The sequence below is a fragment of the Juglans microcarpa x Juglans regia genome, chromosome 4D (assembly GCF_004785595.1).
Source record: "Juglans microcarpa x Juglans regia isolate MS1-56 chromosome 4D, Jm3101_v1.0, whole genome shotgun sequence".
Classification (NCBI taxonomy): domain Eukaryota; kingdom Viridiplantae; phylum Streptophyta; class Magnoliopsida; order Fagales; family Juglandaceae; genus Juglans; species Juglans microcarpa x Juglans regia.
The window spans coordinates 274612-300921 of NC_054600.1; the positions used below are offsets into that span (position 1 = coordinate 274612).

At 38.1% G+C, this 26310-nt stretch overlaps 1 protein-coding gene across 1 annotated transcript; it reads right to left on the reverse strand.

The window, feature by feature from the left end:
* Positions 1–10448: 10448 nt before the first annotated feature.
* Positions 10449–17028, reverse strand: LOC121260331 (MLO-like protein 10). The gene is made up of 15 exons (XM_041162160.1): positions 16377–17028; positions 15616–15673; positions 15253–15461; positions 14850–14966; positions 13843–13903; positions 13598–13686; positions 13085–13159; positions 12896–12984; positions 12722–12771; positions 12593–12633; positions 12335–12508; positions 12059–12094; positions 11862–11929; positions 11462–11522; positions 10449–10996 (listed from the first exon to the last, which is right to left on the reverse strand). Exons 1-15 carry the CDS (start codon positions 16575–16577, stop codon positions 10586–10588), a joined length of 1740 nt encoding a protein of 579 aa, XP_041018094.1. The 5' UTR covers positions 16578–17028; the 3' UTR covers positions 10449–10585.
* Between the last annotated feature and the right edge of the window lie 9282 nt (positions 17029–26310).

The window sequence follows — 26310 nt, forward strand, 5'->3', positions numbered from 1 at the left end:
CATGAAAGAGCTTCCATTTGTGTGATAAGTTTATCAATAATAGATGAGCTTGAAGTCATTTGGCTTGTTACTGGGTTAGGATAGCTTTGGTTGAGGTCTGTGGTAGAGGGGAGAGTGAGGGGTGGGGAAACTGGGTTTGGGTTGACTACTAAGAGGGGGGAGACTCACACTTGAGGTAGAGAGCACTCATCTTAGGAGAGAGAGTTGGTCCTCATAATCATCTATAGTTAAATTTAATTTTCTTTATTATATTGGGGGTTCAATTTTCTTCTTTTTCTTTTTCTTTTTTAATTTAATAACCACGTGGCATGCCACATCAATAAGTACAATATCTCGGTACAGTACCAAGTATCTGTGGCTGTAAGTAAGGGTGTTCAACCGGACTGATTTTTTTCTCGATCCGGTCCGAAACCTGGAAATCCGGGTGCATCCGAGTGGTTAAAAAGATTCTGGATCCGGTTATGTGACCCGGTTATTCGTAACCGGGTCCTTTAAAATGAAAAAAACCTGCCCCTTCTCATCTTCAGTCGAAATTGTCTTCGACTCTTCTGGTTTGCTTTCTCGAATCTTTAGGGTTTGCTTTCTCGTCTTCTCGAATCCGCCATCTCTCTCAGTCTCAAATCCGCCTTCTCTCTCGTTTAGGGTTTGTAGCTTTCTTGTCTTCTCCAATCCCTTCTGGCCTTCTCTCTCAAGTCTTTCGACCTCACCGAAACTCGGAAACAGAAACTTTGAAGTGCTTTGCACATCTAGGTGAGACACGTGGAGGCTACAATCCATATTCTCTCTCTCTCTCTCTCTCTCTCTCTCTCTAAGCTCTTAAGATATTTTTCTTTGCTCTGTAAGCTTATTTTGATATTTTATTAGTGAATTTTTTCCTTTGCTCTGTTTTTCACATGGGGTTTAGTTTTAATCACTGTTTTATGTAATACTCTGTTTGTTTGGTTTATATTATTTTTCTTTTGCTCTGTTTTTCACATGGGATTTAGTTTTCTTGCCATTACAGTGGGTTTATGGCATTATGCCTTTTATTTCCTTCTGCTTTTGATGGAGACTTTGAATGGCCCACTTTATTCTTTTCCCATGTTTGTCAAAAGGAACTCTTTGGTCCGGTGGAGGGTTGGTATAAAAATAAAATGCATCAATATTTCACAGGAAAAAATTGAAGTATACTTGTTTTTCACGATTTGTCACTGTATTTTTGTCTAAATTTCATGTATTTTTGTCACCGTCTAAATTTCAGTCTCCACTTAGAAAACGAGGGAAATTATATATATATATATATATATATATAGGAAATTAAAGATACAATAAGTACTTGGTGAGAAGAAAAAAAAAATGAAACAAATTAGATGATTCCAGTACGACTTTTAATTCGCACAATTGCAGGTTCTAGTTGCACAAGAAAGCAATGATGATCATCAGTCCCACGTGAAGACAAGGGCCAAAATGTGACTTAATTATATATTGGTGATCATGATGATGTTTTCGGGCTTAGAGAACCTTTTCCTTGAAAGAAGAATTGATGTAAAAAAATCCCATGCAACCAGTTTTAGGGCGGAGTATAACGTAAGGAATGTTTTAGTACAACTAGCTTGTGCATATATATATATATATATATATATATATCAATCGATGAGAATGGGAGGGGACCATATATAGGTTTTGATGAATGTTTCATTGTAATTGCATGTAGGAGTATGAATAAATTGTATTTCTTGCTTTGAATCTAGATCGAGCTAGCTAAGACTTCACGAGTACTACTAGTACCTACTTGTCCCCAGTCTAAAAGAGAAGTATTTATGGAATGGTATTTTCTTCTTGATTTGGATCTAGAGGTCATCTGTTTAATAATGATTGTATCTATGTGCATACTACTTGATATACAGTGTTGTAAAAAAATTACTATATTAGATATTAGATATTTTCTTATGGGACGTTATCTCTAGAAGAAATTACCATAATTATCTTGATTGATAAATGATCAGTGTATAACTGCATTGTGAACATCATCTAGCTAGCTAAAGATATTGGTTAAACTCTTCTCTCACTGATTTCAATCACATAGCTATGGAATGGCATGGTGCAAACCATTAAATTTCAAGCATTGCTTGCAACCATTAAAGCCCTTTTATCATCCAGCTAGCTAAAGATATTTATCAGCTTTGCCAAAACTGATTTGGAGCTTCACACCTAACCCAAAGTTTAATTTACCTTTTTGTTTTTTCATTTTTTATTTTTTGGTTTTTTAATTTTTGTGTTGCAAGCTGAATATCTTCCATGCACAATAATTTTTTTGGCTATCACGTTAGCTATTGGTTTGATTTTTATTATATATATTTTTTTCTTATGTTTAAAACAGATGAAAGGTAGTTTTAGTGGTAGTGTTGATGGATCAGCGCCTATTTCATTGGACATGGAGGAAAACACTAGTCTTTTTGTGTCTTCCTCTATGAATACCCAAAACCCCACACCTTCTCTTCCCCAAAGTCAAAAAGGGCCAAGAAGGTTACGAACCAATCTCATGTATGGGATCATTTTACAAGGGTTGAACATGTTGATCATATTGCACCTAAATGCAATTATTACTTTAAGATTTATGGATGCCATTATAAAAATGGTACTTCATCAATGTCACACCATCTAAGAAATTCTTGTCCGAACTCTCCCATTAGAGAGAATAAAAATCTTGGGAATGATAAATCACCATCACACACTGGAGTTAGGATGGATGGTAAATGATCTAGTCCTCAAGTGTTAGGACAATATGATCGTGAAAAATTAAAGGCGATGATTTCCAATTTGTTTATCCAGTGTGAATTGTCATTCAAGGTTATAGAGCATCCGGCATTTATTAAACTTTTGGATTATTTAGAGTCTAGACACACTTTGTCATCCCGAACCATCTTCCAAAAAGAGCGTATTAGTTTATACAAGGAGGAGAAGCAAAAGTTGAAGGCATTGTTGAGCAGTCAAAGAGTTTGTTTGACCACCGATATATGGATATTGGTACAAAACAAGAATTATATTTGTGTTACATGCCATTATATTGATCAAAGTTGGGTATTACACAAGAAAATTATAATGTTTTTCAAGATTCCTAATCATAGGGGTGAGACCATTGCTTGGATGTTAGAGTCTTGCTTAGCGGATTGGGAGATTAGCTGCCTTTGTACGATCACCATGGATAATGCCTCCTCTAATGATGTTGCTATTGATCATGTGAGGAGGAACATAAGAAATAATGAGTTCACAATTTTGGAATGTGAGTTTATACATGTGCGATGTACTGCACATATTTTAAACCTCATTGTATGTGATGGTTTAAAAATTATTCATGATGCTGTAAATAAGATTTGAGAAGCAATAAGATTTGTGAGGTCCTCACCGGCAAGGCTTGATATGTTAAAAACGTGTGCAAACGAGCTGAATATTGTGTGTGAAAAAATGGTGTGTCTAAATGTTCCTACTAGATGTAACTCAACATACTTAATGCTTAATATTGCTGAAAAATACGAAAGACCTTTTGTACTAATGGGAGTGAAGGAGTCATAACTTTTGGCACCTCCGTTTGAAGATTGACAAATGACTCGTATTTTTATTAAGTTTCTAAAAGTTTTTTATGATGCCACTTTGAAAATCTTTGGCTCATTGTATGTGACCTCTAATATGTTATTTCAACAAATTTGTACAATTGAGAACACTTTGAATAATATGGGTCAGAGTGAGGATGATATGTTGATGAGGATGGCTTCTACTATAAAACTTAAGTTTGATAAATATTGGGGGAAAACGGATAGGATAAACATGATTGTTTATCTAGTTTTTGTCCTTGACCCTCGATATAAGATTACAGCCTTATCATATTGGTTAAAAATGTGCAAAGGGGATAAATGCGGAGTTAGAATTGAGGCCAACGTAAGATTGCTCATGAATCATTTGATTGAGCAATATCACAAGTTTCATGGGCTAGGTAGTGGAAGATCAAATATGGCACATAGAAGTTTGTCAAGTATTATTGGTGATGACTTAGACTGTGAAGATTTTGATACATCTCTAGATCTATATCTTGAGAAGCAAAACAGTTCAGTACTTAGCTCGGACATGGATAGGTATTTGTCAGATGTGATTGAACCAAAAGTAACCGAGTTTGATATTTTGGATTGGTGGAAGAAGAACTCATTTAGATATCTCATCCTTGCGGAGATTGCATGTGATGTATTGGGCATCCCTATTTCCACCATCGCATCCAAGTCTACATTCAGCACCGGTGGACGTGTAATAGACCCATACTGAAGCTCATTAGCGCCAAAAACTGTCCAAGCACTAATTTGCACGCAAAATTGGTTGACTTGTGAACCACTTAGTTCTTGGGAGATGGAGGAGCATGTAGAACACATTGACATCGAAGGTAAACACTTTAATTTGTTAAGTTTTATTTTTTATTATTAATTTATCCATTTAACTTAACCTCTACATTTTTTTTGTTTAAGATAACCCTCTTCCTTCAACTTCAGCAACTTAAGCAACTTCAACTTCAACTTAACCCTCTTCTTAAGTTCCCTTTATTTTTGTAATAATTCATTGGACTTCATATTGTGCTTAAGAATCTTCACATATATGAAACTACTTCGTGCATTTAATATTTGTAGTATGAGCCAGTCATGGAACATGAATTTGAGAGTATACTAGAAGAAAGAAGAGACTTTTTCTTGGTGATATAGACCCAAGAACTAAAGCTGTAAGACATTATTCTTTTGTTTCAAATTTTATTCTCTTGTTCTTTTTTACTTATTGTTTCTAATCATTATAGTTTTTATTTTTCTGTTGTAATTGATGTTGTTGGTAGCTTAGGGAGAGACAGTCCAGTAGAAAATTTTCCCCCAATTCTAGATTCAAGATGTGAAGACTAATGCATTTTTATGTTTTAGTTTAAATGTGTGACTCGGATTGAGATAATTCCTTTGTCAATGGAACTTGATGCCCTAGGTTAAAACTTAAATGTGTTTTTTTTGCCTAGGTCTTGAAATATATCTTTACATGTGCTAGTCATGTTATCATTTCCTTGCATGTATCAGTAGAGTGACGATGTACTTGGTGACCTTGTCTCAAGTAGCAACTAATTAAATTTGAGAAACCACTCAATTAGGTTCTTCTGCAGGTGCAGAGTGCTTAGAGAAACCTTTTCATTTTTGGTATCCAATTATTCCAAATAGGAACTAGAGTTGAAGGAAGCAAGGAATAAACCCTGCATTTTCACGTTTTATTTAGTATGCTTTTCAATCAGTGCATGAGGGGAATCTATATGTCCTTTTGCCTCTTGTTGTTGGAAACGACTCTGTTTGACCTTTTTTTTTTAATTAAAAAAAAATCTGTTTGACTTGTTGCCACTAGGAGAATAGAAAGAAACATTCATATTTCATGCAAAATTTTCTGTTATCTTTGTTGATTATCTCCTCAAATAACTGTAAAAGAATCAGTCATCTTTTTTGCTTGGTTGCGTCTGTCTGCTGATATAGATCCAAGAACTAAAGTTGTAAGACAGTAAGTATTGTAGTGTCTTTGTGAGGTTTTGTTTCAAGTTTTCTTTTCTTATTCTTTTTGACTTGTTTCTAATCACTATAGTTTTCATTTTTCTGTTGTAATAGATGTTGTTGGCAGCTTATGGAGACTCAGTCCAGTACAAAATTTTCCAAAATGGTCATCACTAGATCAAAGTGAAAGAAATCAATTTTCCCCCCAATTCCAGATTCAAGATGTGAAGACTAATGTATAATCAGAAAATATTGAACAATGTTATTTATTTTGCATTGTTATGTATTAATTTAATTAGTTGTGATGTCTTATTATTTATTTTGTTCTTTGTAAATTTATATTTTACATTGTGATGTAACAACAATATTATTTATTTTTTATTTTTATTTATTTAATTTATTTAATTTATAAATTAATTTTAGAAATTGTTTAAATTATTTTAAAAAAAAAATCTGGACAATTTGAGCATGGTATCAAAACTTTTTAAAAAAAAACCTGCTATAAATTTGTTTTAAAAGTTTGTCTTTAAAAAAAAAAATTAAAAACCGGATTAAATCCGGTTATAACCCGAATTAAATACGGTTATAATCCGGATATCCGGATTTAATCCTGATATCCAGATTTAATCCGGTTATCCGCCCAGATTAAATCCGGATTAATCCGGGCGGATAGCAGCCCGGTTTTTAAAATCCGAATCTGGATCCGATTGTGGCTGGATATCCGGATCCAGATGCACACCCCTAGCCGTAAGGTCACTCTTATTATTACTATTGTTTTTATTTTTATCACATGTTGGTATCACATATATATATATATATATACACATAAATATATATATATCATTTTTCTTGTAAAATTAATAATATCCCACTCAAGGCAAATAACAAGAAACGTTTTACCTCTTAATCGTAAAAAAAAATAAATAAATAAATAAAAATAAAAAAATAAAAACAGAGCAATAACAAGAAAAGTAAGGTTCAAATTGACCTAGTTAACTTGCTATGTTTCGTTCTTTTCTTTCCTTTTTCTTTTTGGTTGACACATATGGCTCTCAGGGAGAAAATTTTTTTTTCTTTCTTATTCATTTGATCGAGCATGGACTGCTCAGTACATTTGCAACTGTTTGTTAAGTCAGTATGGCCTTTAATTACATTAATTTGGGCAGCAAAACAACAATTATTTTCATATTCAACTAACTCAATCCAGTGGCTAATTCCCCCGATCGTTCATGCCGCCGGCGCCTACCTCTAAGCTTCAATTCGGCACCATACCGTACGTTCATGGATCCCTCGATCTCCCCCAAAACTCTCTACTCTATGTCATGAGCAACAGATCAATTTTTCTTTTTACTTTTTTTCTCCCTTTGGCTGCAAGATGTGTTGTTTTGATCCGTTCATGGATCATTGTCACACACGCTTCTGATCACGTTCCATTTACTACTCTCCAATCTAAACATGGGTGCGCTTGATGAGTTCCATTTTCAGCTCACCCCGTAATATTTCCTAATTTGGAGCATACGAGACATGATTTCTTTAAAATATTTGTCCCATGAGTGTGAAAGAGAAGTTGCTCCTTATTTCATACTACTGTATCAGTACATATCATCCATTATATTGTTGTTCTGTCTTACCTCAGCAAAAGAGAAGCTCACAAGTTTCATACAAATCTTTTTAAAAATAAAAAATAGATCTCATCTTAAAAAAGTATAAATAAATCATTCTTTATTAATAGGACCTACCTTTTTACAAATAGCTTATATAAAACTTGCCTATTTGCGGCTTGATTGACGTGGAGTCCAGAAAGTATATATGGGAGAGACTACACCCATTTGGCTCTATTTCTCACTTTATATATATATATTTATTTTCATTTTTATTTTTAAAAGTATCTTTAGTTAAAATTTTTATTTTAAGTATATCTTCAATGTTATACTTTTAGTATTTTCTTATATATTTTTTAAACTTGTTTTTCTTATCATTTTTATTTTTTAAGCTTTTAATTTCAAAATTATTTTAGGATTTGTAAAATGATTTCTTAACCTTTTAAAAAAACGAAAATTTTTAAATTTTTTTATACACATAATTTGCCACATAGGTCATTATCCACCTGGCATCCCACAAATAAATCTTTATACCTGAAAGAAGGACCAAAATAAAAATCTTCTAAACCCAAAGCCCAATTATTAATTAGTTTCTTAAAATATTCATTGAATATATATTTAAGATAAATTTAGGGTAGAAGTTGTAGAACAAAGTCGTCGAAATTAATATTGTTTAAACTGTAACTTTATGAATATATATATATATATATGTAACAACCCGATCCTAAGATTAGACCATAAGATAAGTTTTATATATTTTTTTCATATAACAATAGATATTTTATTATTATCAATATTATTATTATTAATATTATTACTTATTATTATTATTATTATTTTATCTCCAAGCTCACGAGTCATTTTCATAATAAAACTCCTACCTACCGATTTTCTTCTATGAATTTCAAACAATCCACTCCCATGCACGTACGTCTTTTTCTTCATCACTAGGGTTTCTGTTGGTCTATATATAGAGGCTCAGTACATCCAACCCGCTGCCCCTCTTCTCTTCCTCTGCCGTGAACCACCCCAAAAATCAGATCCACGCACCCAGCCACTATACACCGCCCAACCCATGGGCAAACCATGAACCTTCACTCAGTCGTCCCTCCACGAAAAGGTCGAGAGCCACTCTACCGTAGGACCACTGCGTGCCACCGGGAACCCACTGCACGTCAGAAGGAAACTTCACGTCGCAGTAACAAATCCAAGCCGTGCTTACACCCGTGCCACAGGAAGCTCCTCCACGTCTCCTTCCTTAGCCGCAGCACCACGAAGAACCACCTAGAATACGCCAACGCCTTGGACAACCATCGTAAGCCAACGGCCAGCCGCGTCTCTCCTCTGTCAACAACCAAAGAGGCCCGTGTGTTCTACTCAGCCCACCGTCAACCACTTCAGGGAACGTCGAACCACCACTCCACGACCACAGAAATCACCGACCAGCTCACCCCCATCAGGCCCGCTCCTTTCCGGTAAGCCCACTACCGTCCGCCACCCTCACCTCCCTCTTTTCCTCTCGATAAGTATCGCACCCTCTCTCCAACTCAGGTTCTCTCACTCTCGGCGTCTCACCACCCTGCCCAGACAAAGCAGTCGCGTCACCAACCCCCGCCAGCCACCCAGAACCGCCGCACATCAGCCTCTCTCTCTCGGTGAGCCCCTGCCTCGCACGCCTCTCTCGTTGCCTATGTTCCTCTACAGCATATATTAGTTGCTTTTAGGTTTTAATTTACTAAGTGCAGGTGTTAAATGAGATTAGTTTATTGCCCTTTTTAATTCATTTCCATAGTGTTTCAAGTATAATTACATTTATAACCTTACGTTTAAATATATGTTTTTTTTTAATATTATTACATCATTTTATTTGAAGTCGAGTTTAATATTTCAAGTTGAGTTTAATTTTATTAAATAAATATATTAGTCAAATGCTCATTTTTTATAAGAAAGTGTTGAAAGAATTTGAAATATATTTTAAAGTATACTATTGAGCCTAATATTTTGTTAATATTCCTTTGTCTATTTAGTAGAATTTTAATAAAATTAGTATGTTAAGAATATTTAAACAATACTAGTATTTATTAGGTTTTTTATAATTAGATTTAATAATTATGTTAAGAAATGAAACTTAGTTTAAGAATTTAAGTTCTATGAATTATTTTAAAATAGCTCGAGTATTCTACTAAATTATAAATTAGTATTTTAAGTAATTTAAATACTAGGATTTATTGATTATAGTGTTAAACAAAAGATTTGTTTGACTATCTTTTAGATTGTGAATTTAATTAAGTAGGATATTAGTACATATTGTTCCCAAACAGATTTAGTGATAGTTATTATTGCGTATAGGTGACGAGTTACGAAGTGATATTCAAGAAGAAGTGCAGCGAGGTAAGTAATTTGATCACAAATTAGGATCATAACAGTTCAGTTTATAGATAATTATTATTCAAGCCAGTTCATTTCCAACCAATTATTTATGCATCACACATGTCATATGCAAACATGTCATCCAGCATAGCATACGATTTTGTCAGTCCACATCATGTTTAAATTCAGAAATTATGATTATGTATGTAATATATCATGCATCTCATGTGTATGAGACACGTAAGCTATCTTAATTTCAAGTGAAAGATAAGATTAGATCAGTTAATAAGATGGTCATTCAGATGCATGGTACCAATGCAGTTCAGTTTCAGGGCGGATGTGCAAGCCACGAACTCAATCGTGGTCCACCATAGTATGCCAGAATACTTTCAGCGGCTCCCCTTGCTACAGCGGGACGTGGGGCCGGTGCACAACCTCGCACACAGGGTTAAGTGTGTTGGCCAATCAGATCAGTCAATTAAATCAGCTCAGTCAGTTATTTCAGATAAATTAGTCATGCATAGCATAAGCATCAGTATCAGTCATGAATTTTAAGCTCTCAGTATGAAAACTTTTATGAAACTTTATGTTTATTACATTTACATTGTGATTGATTTCTTACTGAATTTTCAACTCATTTTAATTTGTTTTCATGTTTTTAACCACCCAGATGAGGATGATAATCACGAGCAGGCAGGCCAGGATTAGAAGGAGCAGTTGTTTTAGTTTCAGACCTTCTAGAATAAAATTTCTTTGATGACATAAATTTTTATTCAGATTATTCATTTAATATTTTTTTTGAAGACATTTTTATTAGGCAGTTTTTCTACAAAATAAATCCTAATTTCAGTTATTAAATATGAGATCTCTTACCGGATTTATTTTATGAAAAACACGTGATACTCCTAGCTTACAGGAATGGAGTGTTACAATATATGACTGTAAATGTACAAAGATACATCGCTCATATATATTTAGGCTTTCATTCCAAAAACCACAACCTTTCCTAGTAATACCGGTTTAAAAGAAAAATTGATAAAATTGTGGATGATAACCGCCAATGCCATCATCATCAGAGTTCTTTTATTTTGGGAGATGATCAAGTTTGTCAAATGAGAAGTCATTTTCATTTCTGGTTTCTTCTTCGTAGTGGTGTTCATCTAGTACTTCAGATTGTTGCTCGTGATCAGGATCTACTGTTATAGTCACGTTGGTGGTCGATGAGGTCGGACACAAAGGATCAGCTTCCAAATCAGAGCTCTCATGGTCGTCGTAGGCGGACACGTGGGTTGAGTGACCCGTAGTTTTGAAGCGGTGCAATGTGCGTCCGGAGGCTGCATGCAGCGTTGACGAGGTAGGGCTTCCACCTAGAGTTATGGTACTAGGAGATTTTCCTCCACGCCCGCCCTTTTTCTTTTTCGCAGCCATGTGCCACTTCTTAAGGGCCCTGGATGTTTGTTCGTCAAAAATTGATTTCTTCATGCCCGAACCCATCTGCAGTCCCCACCATGAAGATCATGATAAATGATCCAGTTCAAACATCACACGATCTTACTGAATGAATTAACAACAATATTACACCAGGAAATGAAAACTCTCCTTAATATATCTCATCTTGTGTGTGAGGTAAACATGTAAATTTGTTGGATGCAAGTGCTTTTATATTATTGTAAGATGGAATGCATATTCATCCAAACACAAGATCATGAAAATATAGAAGGAAAAAAAAATAAGCTTGAACAACAGTGCTCGTTTGCTGAATATACTATATAGGTTAAAGCATTTTGAAGGTTGTTTGGCAGCTGAAAGCATGAGCGCATACAATAAACCAATTGATAATTGGATGCAACTCTTTTCTGAAACCAATGTTGTCTTATATGCTTTTGACCTTAACATTGTTGTTAATTTATCTAATCCTTTTAGAGATTTCTTAGAATCCCATAGCATTAGTGACGATACCTGAGCAACGAGGGCATATAGCGGAAGGGTGATGTAGCTACAAAGACATAGGACAGCAACCCTGCAACATTTATGAAGATTCAGCCAATCATTAATCCAAGGTGAAAAAAAGAAAAAGAAAAGAGGATTCAATACACCAATTTAAGGTTTTTCTCATTTCTTCGCTCTTATTGATTTATAACATATATAGATGTACTTTTTTGAAAAAATACAAATTAATAATAATAATAATAATAATGTTGTCAGCCTTTCATTGGCAGGCTTAATTCATAATGCTTTTATAAGCCAACTCTTTTTCCACTAGGCGAATGCCCTTCTATGAAGAGAAGTACTTTTCAAGTGCCCATTTGCATTGCAATGAAAAAACATTAAAAAAAAAAAAAAAGAATTAAAGGCATACCCTAATGAAACTTTTATTATAGCAAGCTTGAAATTGGAATGGAAGCAAGATTTCAACCCAAATGAGTACTGCACAGAAATAAATGAAGTACAAAGCCAATATATATAAAAGAGGATAAAGAATAAGAACACAAGATCAACAAATAAACGAGAGACTCGGTGGCTATGAGGAAAGTTAAATGAGGAACACTCCATTACCCATATCCACAAGAAATATGTTATTTGGAATGCATTCTGCATGTAACAGTAAAACCGATCAGAATAGTCACAAACATGAAGGAAATTTAAAAGTCAAAACATAATTATATAGATTGCTAACTCCTCTTTAATTGATAAACTGAGATTTTAGTAAAATAACACCGATCAGATCATATTTTCTTCTTTTAAATATCTTTAAAGTGAAACTTCTCCAGTATGGCCTAGACCTCACATAAGTTTAAGATCTAGTCTGGCAATACAGGGGCTATTGAATACCTGAAACAAAGCAAAATGGATAAGATGAAGAACTAACTGAGGCCGACCAAACCAAAAGTATCTGTCTGAGGCTTGCACAAGTGGAATCCCTTGGACCACTGCATGCCTTTCTGTGATCTCAAGAGCCATCTTCGTCAAAATGGCTTGAAGTTCTGTTCCAACAGCTAAGATTATCTGCAACCCAGTAAAAGTTCAGAAGTTTTTATTTTCCCACGATTTGTAAATCTAGCTGATCATAAAAGAAAAAAGATATCTCACAATCAGAGGGATCAAGGATGCCCAAAACAATGCCTGCCATCCTGGAAAGGAAAATCCGTCAGAGTTAATCAACTTTACTGGAAAGTGCAGAACTACTCCAGAAGAATTTCCAAGAAAATAGTGTCTTACCATTTACATTTAGTACCAAGAAAACCACGAATGATGCCCACAATATAGGGCTGCAATAAAATTAAGAAAACAAGTAATTCAATTCATCTGCTCCAAACTGATTATAGGATATTGCTTACTGAAAATCACAGTTTTGATGTAGTGAAAAGAGATATTAAATAGAGTGACCATTACCTTACTCCCACAACTGCTTTGAAGTCATCCTCTAATGATCTTTTGATATACTTCTGGAAGTTAAATTTACTTCCAGGAGCTAAGTGGACCTATAGATGCAGCAATGTCATAAAGTCATGAATTATCCTACCAGGTCTACCTATCAAAAATATCCTACCAGGTCTGTGAAATTATGAAACAAAAACTCACAGTGATGAATCCGTTGCGCAAGGTTAAGTAGTCAGCATTGCTAACAGACCTAAAAAATTGTCGTAAGAAGCATCCCTGCAAAGAAATATTTTAACAAGTTGAGAACAAAAAGTAGCTACAGCCTTCTTTGTGAATCTAGTCTAATTGTTGCTAGCTAGATATTAAGCCAAATGCCCCAAAGTCTTTATCATGTCCCTGTCCTTTCCTAATATTGAGGCAGCTCCGTATTGTCTTTGTAATTCCTTCATAACTCATCACTGAATCGCCTAATCCATATTTCCTCTCTTTCATCAGCTCATTTATGGTTTTAGTCTTCAATTTTAAACATCCATCTTAGTACATAACTACAACTATTGCAGTTGCAGCTGAAAAGTTTGGAGTTGGTATCAGGGCATTTTTTTTTTTTTTTTTTTTAACAAGTGTATCAGGATTCAGGGCATTTATTCCTCCAGCTTATTATCGTAATAATGTAAATAACATGAAAAAATCCAAGATGTGCAAGTTATTTCTTACAACATAAAAAAAGAAAGGAATCCTTGTCCAGAAACTGGTGTGTGCTCTAACAAATGATGTCTCATGAGTAAGCCTGAATCTTGAAGGATCTACAAAAAAGACATCCAAGTTTAGGTTTCAGGAAGGCACAAACATCCCGGCATCCAGCTGTTGAGAGATGAAATTGACGTTCAGGAGCAAGGAACTGCAACCTTCAAGCTATGATATAAAGAGGCATGCTTTCTCTATATTGTGGGATGACATACCATTTGAAAACTCATAATCATGGGATGAGATATCCTGCTCCCACTGCTTCCATCCACGAATCTGTGCAACGACAAGTTGAGAAGACACTTAGATATAATTGAAATAAAGTTCATGCGGTCCTCGACATGATCATGACCATTATAGGGTGAACATTGATGAGGTACATGCGCAAAAGGATTTTATGAATTTCCAGATCAGTGCCCACGTGCTACAAGGGGAAGCAAAGCTGTAAGGTAGACCCTTTGAGCCTTGGTCTCTTGGTCACCACTTATAGAGTTGGGCAGAACTCAAATATTAACAATTAGAATGGGGCCTCTTCATATCATCCAAGCCAGTATATGCCTATTTTGTTTTGGTTTGGAACAATTATAGACAATTTGTACCATAGCTATACTAATCGGTTTTGTTAAGTGGCAGTACTATTAATTTAGTGATCATTTCACAGGTTCAAAGTTCAGACTAACTTAGTGATCTTTTCCAGTTTATAGCCATTTCTGGTAATAACTGAAATCAGATCAAAGTAGCTGAAATGGGCCAAATACCCAAAACTGAGCAAGAAACTGATTGCAACATAAAAAACATAATTTTTTTTATATATAAATAATATGAGTTCATTAAAGGGGCAATCCATGTATACAGGAAGTACACAAGAAATATACCTACCTAGAAGGAACATAAACAGTTTGATACATGCAGATAAACAGAATTTACCAACATTTATAGCTGAGCCTTGAGGACCGTCTAAAGAATTTCTTCTTGAAAGAAATTTCCAAAAGCTCATATCATTCATCAAGAGATCATAACAGTCTCGAGAAGCCTTATTTATTTCTATCTTGAATCCAAAAACAAGGGAACAACAGATGACGTATGATTTTTTAGTCACAAATTGGATTTCAATTGTATTGAACGGCATCGGAAGATGAGAACCAACGTGTTATGCCTTCCAAGTATGTTTCTTAACATCAAAAGTAAGAAAACAAAAATAAAATATAAAGATTGCATTTACCTTTAGTCTACCGAGCAGCATTGTGATAGCACTGTACAGCACATGAAAGAATGCTAAGAAAAATATGAGGATGTGCAATTGATGCAATCCGGTGACAGATATAAGCGGTTCATAACCCTGTTGACAAAATTCAATCTGTGAGTTGGACAACTGAATATGATGTTCAGGCATGCAGTGACTAAAACCAATGTTTAGGTTTTGACCGGAAAGTGTTCAGAAGCTTAATTACCTCAAAAGAAAAATAAAAAATAAAAAAAGGTAAATAAAGCAACACAAGGAGGCATATATGTGCAATAACAAAACAAGTCAAGTGGCTTCAATATTGCCAATAAAACATTAGAAATTTACACGTAAGAATCAGGACCCCGAGGATAAGCTTTGCCATAGTTATGCTTACACTTACCGCCTTGCAACTGGGAGCATAGCTACCAGCAGCTAAAAATCTGCGGTCAACCCATAATAGCCTGCGACGACTTTCAGTACTCGAGTCATTTTCATCATCAGATGGACATGGCAACATATTGTCTAAAGCCCGAGCAGGAAGACAGATTCTGGCAATGTAACTCTGCCCAAAGGTTAGGAGGAGGGAGATGAAACCTAGAATCATCAACTCTGCAATAATTGCATCAGAAGTCAGATATGTATCCATAATATGCGGTTGCACACAAGCACCGCAAAACAGAAAACACGAGAAATAAAGGGAAAAAATCGATTAAAGTTCAGATGAGTTTCTTGGTTCAATGAGATCAAAGTAACAATGAATTACCTGCTTTAACCTTCTCCAGAGCTTCAAATAGAGCTTTCTTCTGCCTTTCTGTAAACCACTGGATTGAAATTTTACAATATAAAATCAGGGTTAATTAAAAGAATGCCAAGTAGAACATCACGAAATTAAACAAACAATTCTTTTAGGTCATTAACAAGCAGAGCAACTCAGCTTCAACTTCTTTGTGATATTTTATTGTTTTCTTAAACATCTTTTTATTCATGTGTTGTCAAAATTCACGGGTTTTTGTCTTCTACTTTTTCTTTGCTGAGAAAATGAAGTTTCCCAAGAAGCCAGCTAAATCAACAGACAGGAAACGATATACAGAGACGTAAGAAATTTGTTTCTACTCAAATTTCTGGATTTTGAGTTCCTTCATTAATCTGATTTTAGATGTTTTTGGAAAAAAAGGAACAATTAATATGCCGCAGAGGAAAGTTGCTGACTGGAGATTTGAGGGTAGGTTGGTCGGTGGTATACATCTGACTTGGGTTTTCGGGTAGGCAGGGAATAGTTCCCGGACAGGAATTAAGAACTTTAAGAATTAAGTACTTGAGTTTAAGAATTGGGAAAATTCCGATCAAAAGAAAGAAAATCATTCCGGCATTGGTATAAGTTACAATGTTATTAGAGTTGACAGAAAAAAACATAAACATAAATTTAGAAACGTCTTTAATTTGGAGCAAACAAGTTAAAGAATACGAGGAAACCCACAAAAGGAGTTAAATACAAGCCATAAAAGCCGATATTTAAACACTTACCGTTCCAAGTTTGTGAAGGACCTTTTCCAAGGCAATGGAAATGATGATGATGAAAGCAGAGACCCCAGCAACAGCCCATGTGGGCGTCTGATCCAGCTCTCTAGTCTGCGAACCACTGCTCTCGGTTGCTGCCATAGCCGTTCCTACTCCGAGCAGAAGCCATACACAGAAGCACTGATGGCACCGAAAAAACATGGTCATTCTTCTTGCTTGAGCTTCAGACACAGAGAGGGGGGGAGGGGTGTCAAGGTGACTAATAAACTAAAACAGGGATGTTTCGGGGTATCGTTTTGAAGAAAGACGATACCTTTATTGGTTCGTCGTCGGAGTCAAAAGCATAAAACAAGGTATGAAAGCGGAGCAACTAGTCATGGTTTCAGATGGAGGTGAAGGACTACTGTAGTCGCTGCCAGTTGAAGATACGCGGAGACATTAAACACCAACCAGTCTATCATGGCGTTGGGTGGGATTGAGAGCGGGTTAAACCCGAAGGTCCACGCTTTTTGTCTGGATGAGGAGGGAGGAGTGCCGAAGACCGTCAGAAAGCCAAAGAAAACAAACACGCAAAAGGAAGCCGAGTAGAGAAATTCCAAGGTGCCACTGATTGAGGACAAATTGAAGTTGTGAACCGGGTCAATCCATTAGTCACACGTCTGAACTGGACTTTACATATTATAACTGAAACAAATAAATAGATGGTTTGTTTTAGGTCAATTAATTTAAGAGCATTCATATTATTATTTGAAAAAAGTGCCTGGTATAAACCGCGTAAAATGTAGTTAACGCAGAAATACTTGATGAGAGAGATGAGAGAGAGGTGAGAAGAGGGAGAGACCGAACTGCTGAAACTGATAAGAGAGAAAGAGCTAATGAGAGAGGAAGAATTTATTTTAAATCTAATATGGTATAGACGACTGTATGTCGATTGTATCTACCGATTGTAAATAAAAGAGTTCTTATTATTTACAGGCTATTTTTTTTTTAAGAAATGAATAAATATAAAATTTATATATAAAAAAAAATCATCTATTCCCTATTATGCCAAGCCTGACAGTGACTTTCTCAATCCTCATAAGGTATTCTTTTGTCTTTTTGTGGATCAGAGGAATCCTATATAGTATTTAAGGTGGTATGCAGTATTATTTTCGTCTCTGTGGTGCAAACGTGTGGACCCATTGATCAGTACCGTCCAACTGAGTGAGTAATGGGGCCTCCAGACAGAAAGTGTAGAAACTTATATCCGTGAATTATGCACATAGATGCTGAAATCTCTCCCTCCGTGATTCACTCCCTTCCTATTCTAAAATTATATACAGACACAGGCTCCTTTATTTCCTTAAAGAAAGTTGGACTCATTTTATTCGACCGACTTGAGTTTCATCCTCTCCTTCACTAATAAATTATGATTATTTTGACTTCATTTTCAATTCTTGTTGTTTTTTTACCAGAAATCTTATTGTAACAAAGAGGGTACGTGGTGCTGCTTAACCAACCCCTCATTTGACCGAATTCATTTTTTTTTTTTTTAATTTTGTTCACTTTTCAAATTCGTTTTTTAAGGGAAAAAACAAATAACTCTTTCGGTCAAGAAATCAGGTTAATTTTTATTAAAAAAGATAAAGCATAACTTGTAATTTTTATTCAAAAGAATCAATAAAATGTCTCACTCAACACTGAGCTAAGAAATCTGGTTAATTGAGAGGCTAAGTAGCGTTTTGGTTCGAAAAGATCTCTTTATGCAGGCTGGAATTAATTGTATAGCCGTGGGTTATGGAAATATTGTGAGCCCCTCCACGAACTAATGAAGGGGGAAAAAAACAGGAATAAATCTCTCCATCTCAAGTATATCATATGATGGCATGGCCCGCATGGGTATACTATAGGATGCGGAGATACTATCATGAGTGATCATGTGCTAATTTAATTTTATTGCGTGATATTCCTCTCGATCCACCACCAAGAATGAAGATGATCAGCAGTTGTGGAATAATTTTCAACTACTGATGATGATGACGAGAATTAATTGCCCTTTATTATAATTAGGTTAAATATTGCTTTTGTCGTAGTATTAGCAATAGTGACAATATGTAACACGATCCGCGAATCCAATATGAATACGATACGAAATTAACGAGTTTGAATTTGATGTTAACGGATTCGGGTCAAAACAAGTTGATACGTTAAGATACAATTTATTAATAGGCCAACCTGCTTAACAAGAAATCAACCCGTTTTGACCCGTTTAGATTTTATTTTAAAATAATAATTTTATTATTGTTAAGTTGTAATATTAGTATATCTCAATATGCTTATATTTTTATTGTTGGGATTGTAATTTTAGACCTATGCTCATATTTTTTATTGTACATTTTGTAATATTGGTTTTATTATATGTTAAAATTTGAAAAATATTTATATATATTTTTTAAGATATTGTTGCTACTAATAAATATAGATTTTAATTTTTATGTGAAATTATGTTAATCAGATCAAATGGGTTATGCATGTTAGTTCAATCCATTTATATGAAATGGGTTTAAATGGGCCGTATGGTGTTAATTTATTTCTAATTAATTATTAAACGAATCAAAATGGGTGACACGACATGACTCGTTATCTAAATGGATTGTATTAAGGCTTGAAAGTTTGACACGTTTAGCTTAATGGGTCTTGTTCAAGTTGACCTATATAGTCGAATATTCATGACTTGACACGACATGAACACAACTTAGAAAACACAATTTGCCACCCCTATGTAGTAGCTACCACTGTTACGACGTTAATTATGCTCTAATAAATATAATTATAATTTCCAACACATGCACTTATCTCTAATCACAGGATGCATGTGTATAAAAATCAGGATCTTTTATGAGTAATAGATGTTTTGGATGTGTTTCGTATGTACCACGAGATCTCTTCGGACAACTAGGGAATGGATTATTTGACCTGCACCAACACAAATTCAAAGGAAAGCTCGGAGGTGGTCAGGGGACCCTCCGATGCCTAAATCAATTTTCTCTATCGGAATTTTGATAAGAGTTCTTGCCTAAATTCTTATGTACCTAGTGGTCTTCTTTTATACTAAGAATGGGGAGCATCTTGCATCCGTCGTCAGGAAGCAGTCTCATCTACTTCATGCTTCGGCCGTCTAAAGCATTTAATGCGATACAACGTACCGGAGAAAGGTATCTAATGCGACGTAGGTCTCTGACAAATAAGTCGGCGACCTCTCAGCCTATGTCTCTAGCGCCTGCCTTTTCCACTCTCAGGGTGCAGGTAATGGTTACTTCTCTAGGACATCCTTCAGCCGTCGTAACTCATGAATGTATAGGGCATGTTGGATGCAATCACTGTGACGTTGCGTACCGAAGAAAGTTAATTAATGCGGCATCAATCTCTGACAATTTTGACGATGACCTCTCAACCTATGCAGACAACACCTGCCTTTGTCAACTCCTTGTAGGAACTTCATCATTTTCCTCGATATCAATTTTTATCACTTTGAGGGTTTCTTGGCGGGGCCGACCTAATCCTTGGGCCATGAGATGGGTCTCTTGTTTCCCACGGGGCTCTAGGCCGAATAGACCACTGGGCCGAGAGACAGGCTTTTTATTTCCAGTTGGGCTCAACCCGCTGGGCTAAAAGGGTTTTCATTCCTTCCATTACCCCGTCAGTTCTCATTTAAATTGTTTGATGGGAATTCAATTACTCACTCTTCCTTTTCCTTTCCCTCGTTTTTATTGTTTATCCATTATTATTCTGGAATCACTTACTTCTGACCCGACGATTCAGTTTCTCAGACTTTACTGGAAAAGTTGTTTGGCTTCCCCCCATGTCGCTTCGTACCATGTGCTTCACGAGATTCGAGCCAATTCGTATCCCCTTCTCTGACACAGGGTGATGGACGACAACCATCACATCCTTTTTATTAAAAGGACGTTGTGATTACTTTTCTCCTTTTACCGTGACCTTTGCCCTTCGCGATCTTTGCTCTTCTTGCTCAAGACTCCCATTCTCCTTTCCATCTTCTTCCTTTCTCCTCTACCATTTCTTTCTATTCACATGGCTTCTAAGAAGGTCGTTCAACCTAAGATTCCCAAGTGCTTGGACCCTCCTGAGCTTCGTGCGGTGGCCCAGTTCTTCATCAGGCACAACTGGCATTCGGATGTCACTCAGAAATCCTTGTCTTCAATATCCTCCACCTTCCATGTCCCAGATTCAGAGACCTTTGAGGTTCTTGGGCCATGCGAGGGGGCCGTGGACTAGGAGGGTTATGCTTCAAAGGCCACCCTCTTCCCTAGCATGTTTACCTACGGGTTGAGGTTGTTGTTCTTTCGCCTTGTTCGCAAGTTGTTCAATAGTTTAGGTCTAGCCCCCGCGCAATTCCATCCAAACACTTGGAGGATTCTCATGTGTTGATGCATCTTGTGGCGTTGAGCCTTATTGGAATCCAATCCTGAGCATGCTGACCTCACTGGCCATGAATTCCTCTTGACCTATAACCTTATAAGAAGTGAGGGGAATACTTGCAGCTTCAGGGCGATGCACGCTCTTGTCTCCTTGGAGCAGCGCTATCGCAAGATGAAAGATTGGACATCTAAGTTTTTCTTCATGTTCGCCCATGGATGAGTGTTCCCGGTCAGGCAGTTGACTTGTCGTTAGTTCCCCGTTTGGGCTATATGCGGGGTGGTTCCAAACGACAAGGCAGTTCGTCCAACAGCGTCCTTGAAGGAATTGCATCGTATCACCATTTTCAAGGAGTCAGTGAAAAATCATCACTCTGATGTCTTCTCAAAGGCCCTCCTCAGGGAAGGTAACATAGAGTAATTTTTACCTCTCATGAGCCATACCATTTTTTACGATCGCACCATTCCCATACGGCAGGGGACTAACTCATGTTGTTACCATTCCCCAAGCCCTCCTCTAGTTGGAAAGGGGAAGAAGTCCCGTGTAGAGATCGCCAGGGTGGACAACAACCCTCTCTCTGATTCCAAGATTCCTCGGGGGTAGTCCTAAGTGACAATGGAAGTCTGTCGGCCTCTGCTAGCCGAGCCTAACCCCCATCCGACCTCATTCCATCCCCCATTGAAACCTTTGGGGAAGCAAAGGGATGGGGGCTTTGCTACTTCCCAGGAACTGGTCGTTCCTTCTTTCGTTGCCACTTCTCCCATTCCACCTGTAGCCACGCCGTTCGTGACCGCTTCTTCTACTCCATTAGCCGTTGTGCCCTCCATACCTACTACTCCTACCCCACCAACCGCTGCAGCAAGCCCTCGGAGAATGTCCCGAGGGGTCAAGATACTTGCGATGCATTTCTATGGGGCTTTTCTCGAGCCAGCCCCTAAGTCGTTGACTCTGGTGAAACCTCTTCCCAAGATAGATGTGGAGATGATCCTGTCTTCTCCATCTACAACGCACTCCATAGTAGAAGCCCATATACCCAAGGGTGTTGTGAAGGGACGTGCGAGGAGTTTTGAGGAAGGGGTGTCCATTCCTGAGCCCCCCATCCTTGAGTCGCCTGAGGTGCAGTTTATGTCTACCGACACTAAAACCAAGGTCATCGAGGCCCTCACAGTCGATCCGATTAGAAGGAGCATGGGAGGAACGGAGGCTAAACCCAAGATTGCCAGGGCTCAGCTCCTGCCGCAAGGGTGGTGTTCTCATCCCCCATCCCCACTTTTATGATATGTTTGCCTGCCTTAGGGGACTAGGTGGTCGAGGGGGAAAGGCTCGAGGGAGAGAGTCCGCGAGAACCTAACAGGGGGGAGAAGCCGCAAAGTTCTTATGAGAACTCGAGGAGGAATGTCTGGGCACCGAAGACGATCCCCCACCTTTATCCAACAACCCATTGCTCCTGAAAAAGGAGCTGCAGTCGAGGGTGATGGTAGGGAGGTCGCGAATCATCCATCTTTTGGGGGTAACCCTGTGGAGGTCATTCCTCCCTTGACTTGTTCTGAAGTAGGAAGGCAGATGAAGCCTTTCAAGCGAGTGACAAAACCGTTCATGGAATTCTTCTCAAGGTTTCCCTAATCCCCTATGCATTTTTTTACCTTCTGTTCTTTCATTATTATCTCTCTCTCTCTCTCTCTCTCTCTCTCTCTCTCTCTCTCTCTTTGTTCTAACTATTTATCTTGGTGACAGGGTGCCTCTTGACTGGCTACTTTCATCGTGGATGGTCAAGAGCAGTTGAGGGGGAGAACCTAGCTCTTCGTTCCTTGGCGCAGCAAACCCTGCGTTGCGCTTGGAGTGATTCTCCTGGAGGTGGAGTTGGTAAAGGCCCAGTTCTCCCGTCAAAAGAGCTAGAAAAAGGTCAAGTTGCTCTGATGTAGGATAGCCCTACTGAAGGCCGACCTGGCTAAGGCGAAAGAGCAAGCAGAATTAGCTAGCCACAATGTCTTGTCTGAGATAAAGGCGAGGAGCTCAGCCCAGGAGTCGATGGACCTTTTGACTGCAAAGGTGGATTCTCTTGAGGAGTAGATGATCCGATTGCAAGAAGAGAACGTTGCGCTGAAAGATGGACAAGACTCCAAAGTACAGTGGCTTCAGCAACTAGATAGGGAACGTCAATCCCTTTCCAAGGATTTGAAGGGACGGGAAGACTCTTTGGCAGTTGCGCGGGCTGCGATAGAGTGAGAGAAGGTGAGGGCAGACCAAGCAGCTGCGGAGCTTGCGGGAGCCAAGATGTAGTTGGGCACCAAGGATGTTCTCATTTGAGAACTACAAAGCGATCTATCAAGTTCAAGCCGTGGTCCCACATTTAAAAGGTCAATTGAAGTCAGCAGTATTTGTTTGTGACAAGGCTTGGTCGTACAGGTATATCGAAGGCCCCAAGAGAATGCAGGATTATGTCTTAGAGAACTTGTAGGCAGATTTAAGAGCCCTCAACCTCACTAAGCTTCCTCCAGATATAGAAGAGCTTAAGCATGGTTGTACCTTGGGTTAGGAAATTATGCCTGATGCCTTTCGTCCTAACTCAGATGCCTCTGGTCCTGACCCTGATGCTCCTGCTCCTTAGCTTCATTCTTTCTTTTCTTTCTTTTTTTATTGTGTATTTTGCCCAAGTGGTGCATAAAAGCCCTTGCGACCACTCGCTCTTACTTGTAAACATGTTTTGGAATTAATGAGGTTTATTCCTTTCTTTCTCTCTTTGGTTGGGATGAAGTTTATTGGTTGTTTTTTCATTCTTGTTGTCTTTCCTTTGATGTATACGCCATAGGAGATACGAGGCAAGCCCGTTAAGACATTGTGCTTGGCTCCCCTGGCCTCCTCGTCGACCTCGTAACCCTAGAGAAGGGATGAGGTAAGTCCATGGAGACATGGTACTTGACTCCCCTGACCTTTTTGTAGACTTGGCATCATTGACTTCCAGATCGACATGCTGAACACAATACGTGGACATCCTTATTTCCACAGGCAAGATAGCCTCATGCCCATTGGTAAGGAAGAAAGGGGTCTCTCCTGTCAGGGTCTTTACTATGGTTCGGTATGTCCAAAGTACTCCTAGAAAATCCCAGCCCATGCTCCCTTCCTGTTGCCTAGCTTCTTCTTAAGGATGCTGAGCAAAGCCTTGTTATTGGCCTCAGTTGCCCATTAGACTGTGGATGTCCTACTGACGAATACCTTACCTCAATCTCTAGCTCTCGGCACCAATCATGAAAGTGACTGCAATCAAACTGCCGCCCATTATCAGATATAATTACCCTAGGAATCCCAAACCTGCACAAAATAACCTTCCACAAGAAACGCGTGATGCTATTCGTTGTTATGGTCACTAGGGGTTCAGTTTCCACCCACTTGGTCAAGTAATCTATTACTACCACCACAACCTTCACCCCTCCCTTGCTAGGGGAAAAAAGCCCAATCAAATCAATTCCCCACTGCATAAAAGGTCAAGGCAACGTGATAGACGTTAGCTCCTCGGGCGGGCAGTGAGGTATTAGAGAAAACTCTTGGCACTTCTGACATTTTCGGAAAAGTTCTTTTGCATCTTTAAGGGCGCGGGACCAGTAGTATCCTACCTCATTACTTTTACCATCAATGATCTTCCACCAGTATGGTTCCCACAGATTCCTTCATGTATCTCCGCCAGCACAAACTACACTTCCTCATATGAAACACATCTTAGGATGGGAGTGGAATAACCCTACCTATACAACACACCATTTACCAAGGTGAACCATGCTGCTCTATTTTTTACTTTCCTTGCTTCCCTTTTATCTTCCAGTAACTCATCAACTTCTAGGTATCTGACTATCCCTTCGGCCCATTTAGGTATTCCTGCATTAATCTCGAAGGCTTCAGCTCCTATCGTGGGGACTTCCACAGTTCTAACTATAGTCTCTTCGGGCAAGGAATAACCTTCGTACCCAGAAGCAACTCTGGCTAGCCTGTCACTTTATGATTTTCAATCCTCGAGACTTGCTGAATTTGAAAGTATTGGAAGTTAGTATCTTTTTTCGACTTCTTGTAAATATTTTCTCAACCTTTCGCTTTTTTCCGTGAACTCTCATTAGACTTAATTGACAACCACTTGGGAATCTGCTCTCGCCTCTATCTCTTCGGCCCCAAGAGATCCTGCAACCATCAGCCCAACCAAAAGCACCTCATACTTTGCCTCATTGTTGGTGGTTTTGAATGCCAGTCGAATGGCGTAGTTGTACTCTCTTCCTTCATCCGAAACAATATCCACCCCTACTCCCCACAAGCCCGACATGACGAGCCATCTACAAAGACATGCCAAGGCTTCAAGGATGGTTCATAATGTGGCTCTAGTGGAAAACCAGTAAACTCCGACATAAAGTCTACTAGCACCTGCCCCTTTAAAGTGCTCCAAGGGATGTATTCAATGTCAAACTCACTTAGCTCCACAGCTCAATTGACCAATCGACTTAATACTTATGGCCGTTGGAGGATTTTCTTCACAAGATTTTCCTTGAGGACACGTATTGGGTGAGCCTAGAAGTATGGTCGTAGTCACCTGGTTGTCTTTACCAATGCAAAGATAAGCTATTCTATGCGCGGGTATCTCGCCTCGGCACCCCGAAAGGCCCGTTGGTGTAATAAACTAGCCTTTGTTTGCCCCATTCATCGCGAACCAACACCAAGGACACTGCATGTGGCAAGAACGACAGGTATAGGCTCAAGACTTCCCCCGCTTGGCTTGGCTTGGCTTAGAAGGGGAGGGTTGGCAACGTAATTCTTGAGCACCTCGAACTCCCTATTGCATTCGTCGTTCCAACTTTGGGTCTTTTGTAACACCTTAAAAAAGGGAAGGCACTTGTCCGTTGACTTGAACACAAATCTATTGAGTGCAACTATTCTTCCAGTTAGCCTCTATACATCATTAATACTTCGGGGTGGTGCCATAGACAGGATGTCATCCACCTTTTCCAGGTTCACTTCTATCCCTATTTCCAACACCAGGAAACCAAGTAACTTTTCCGAGCTGAGGCCGAAAGCACACTTCTCTAGGTTGAGCTTCATCCATTACCGCAGCAATATTGCAAAGGCATTCTGGAGATTGGTCAGGTGATGCAAGGGGGTCTTACTTTTGACAAGCAAGTCATCCACATATACTTGCATATTGCGGCTAATCTGCTCCTTAAAAATCCGATTCATCAGTCGTTGATAGGTTGCCCCTACATTCTTTAAGCCAAACGACATAGCTTTGTAGCAATAGAGGCCTTTAACAGTAATGAATGACGTTTTTCTTCATCTTTGGGGTTTAGGCAAATATGGTTCTATCCAGAGTAGGCGTCCATGAAGCTCAACATCTGATGACCTGCCATGGAGTCAATGATCGGATCTATTCGTGGTAGGGGAAGTTATCCTTAGAGCAAGCTTTGTTTAAATTAGTGAAGCATACACACATCCTCCACTTTTCGCTGGCCTTCTTCACTAGTATACTATTGGATAGCCACTCCAAGTAATG

Bases quoted from the DNA above. Each gene is read 5' to 3' on its own strand.
- LOC121260331 (XM_041162160.1), bottom strand. From the start codon at position 16,577: ATGACCATGTTTTTTCGGTGCCATCAGTGCTTCTGTGTATGGCTTCTG. The intron at 15,462-15,615 runs GTAATTCATTGT...CAATTATTGCAG, and splicing joins TCTGGAGAAGGTTAAAGCAG to AGTTGATGATTCTAGGTTTC. The intron at 12,509-12,592 runs GTGAGATATCTT...ACTGGGTTGCAG, and splicing joins CATCCTTGATCCCTCTGATT to ATAATCTTAGCTGTTGGAAC.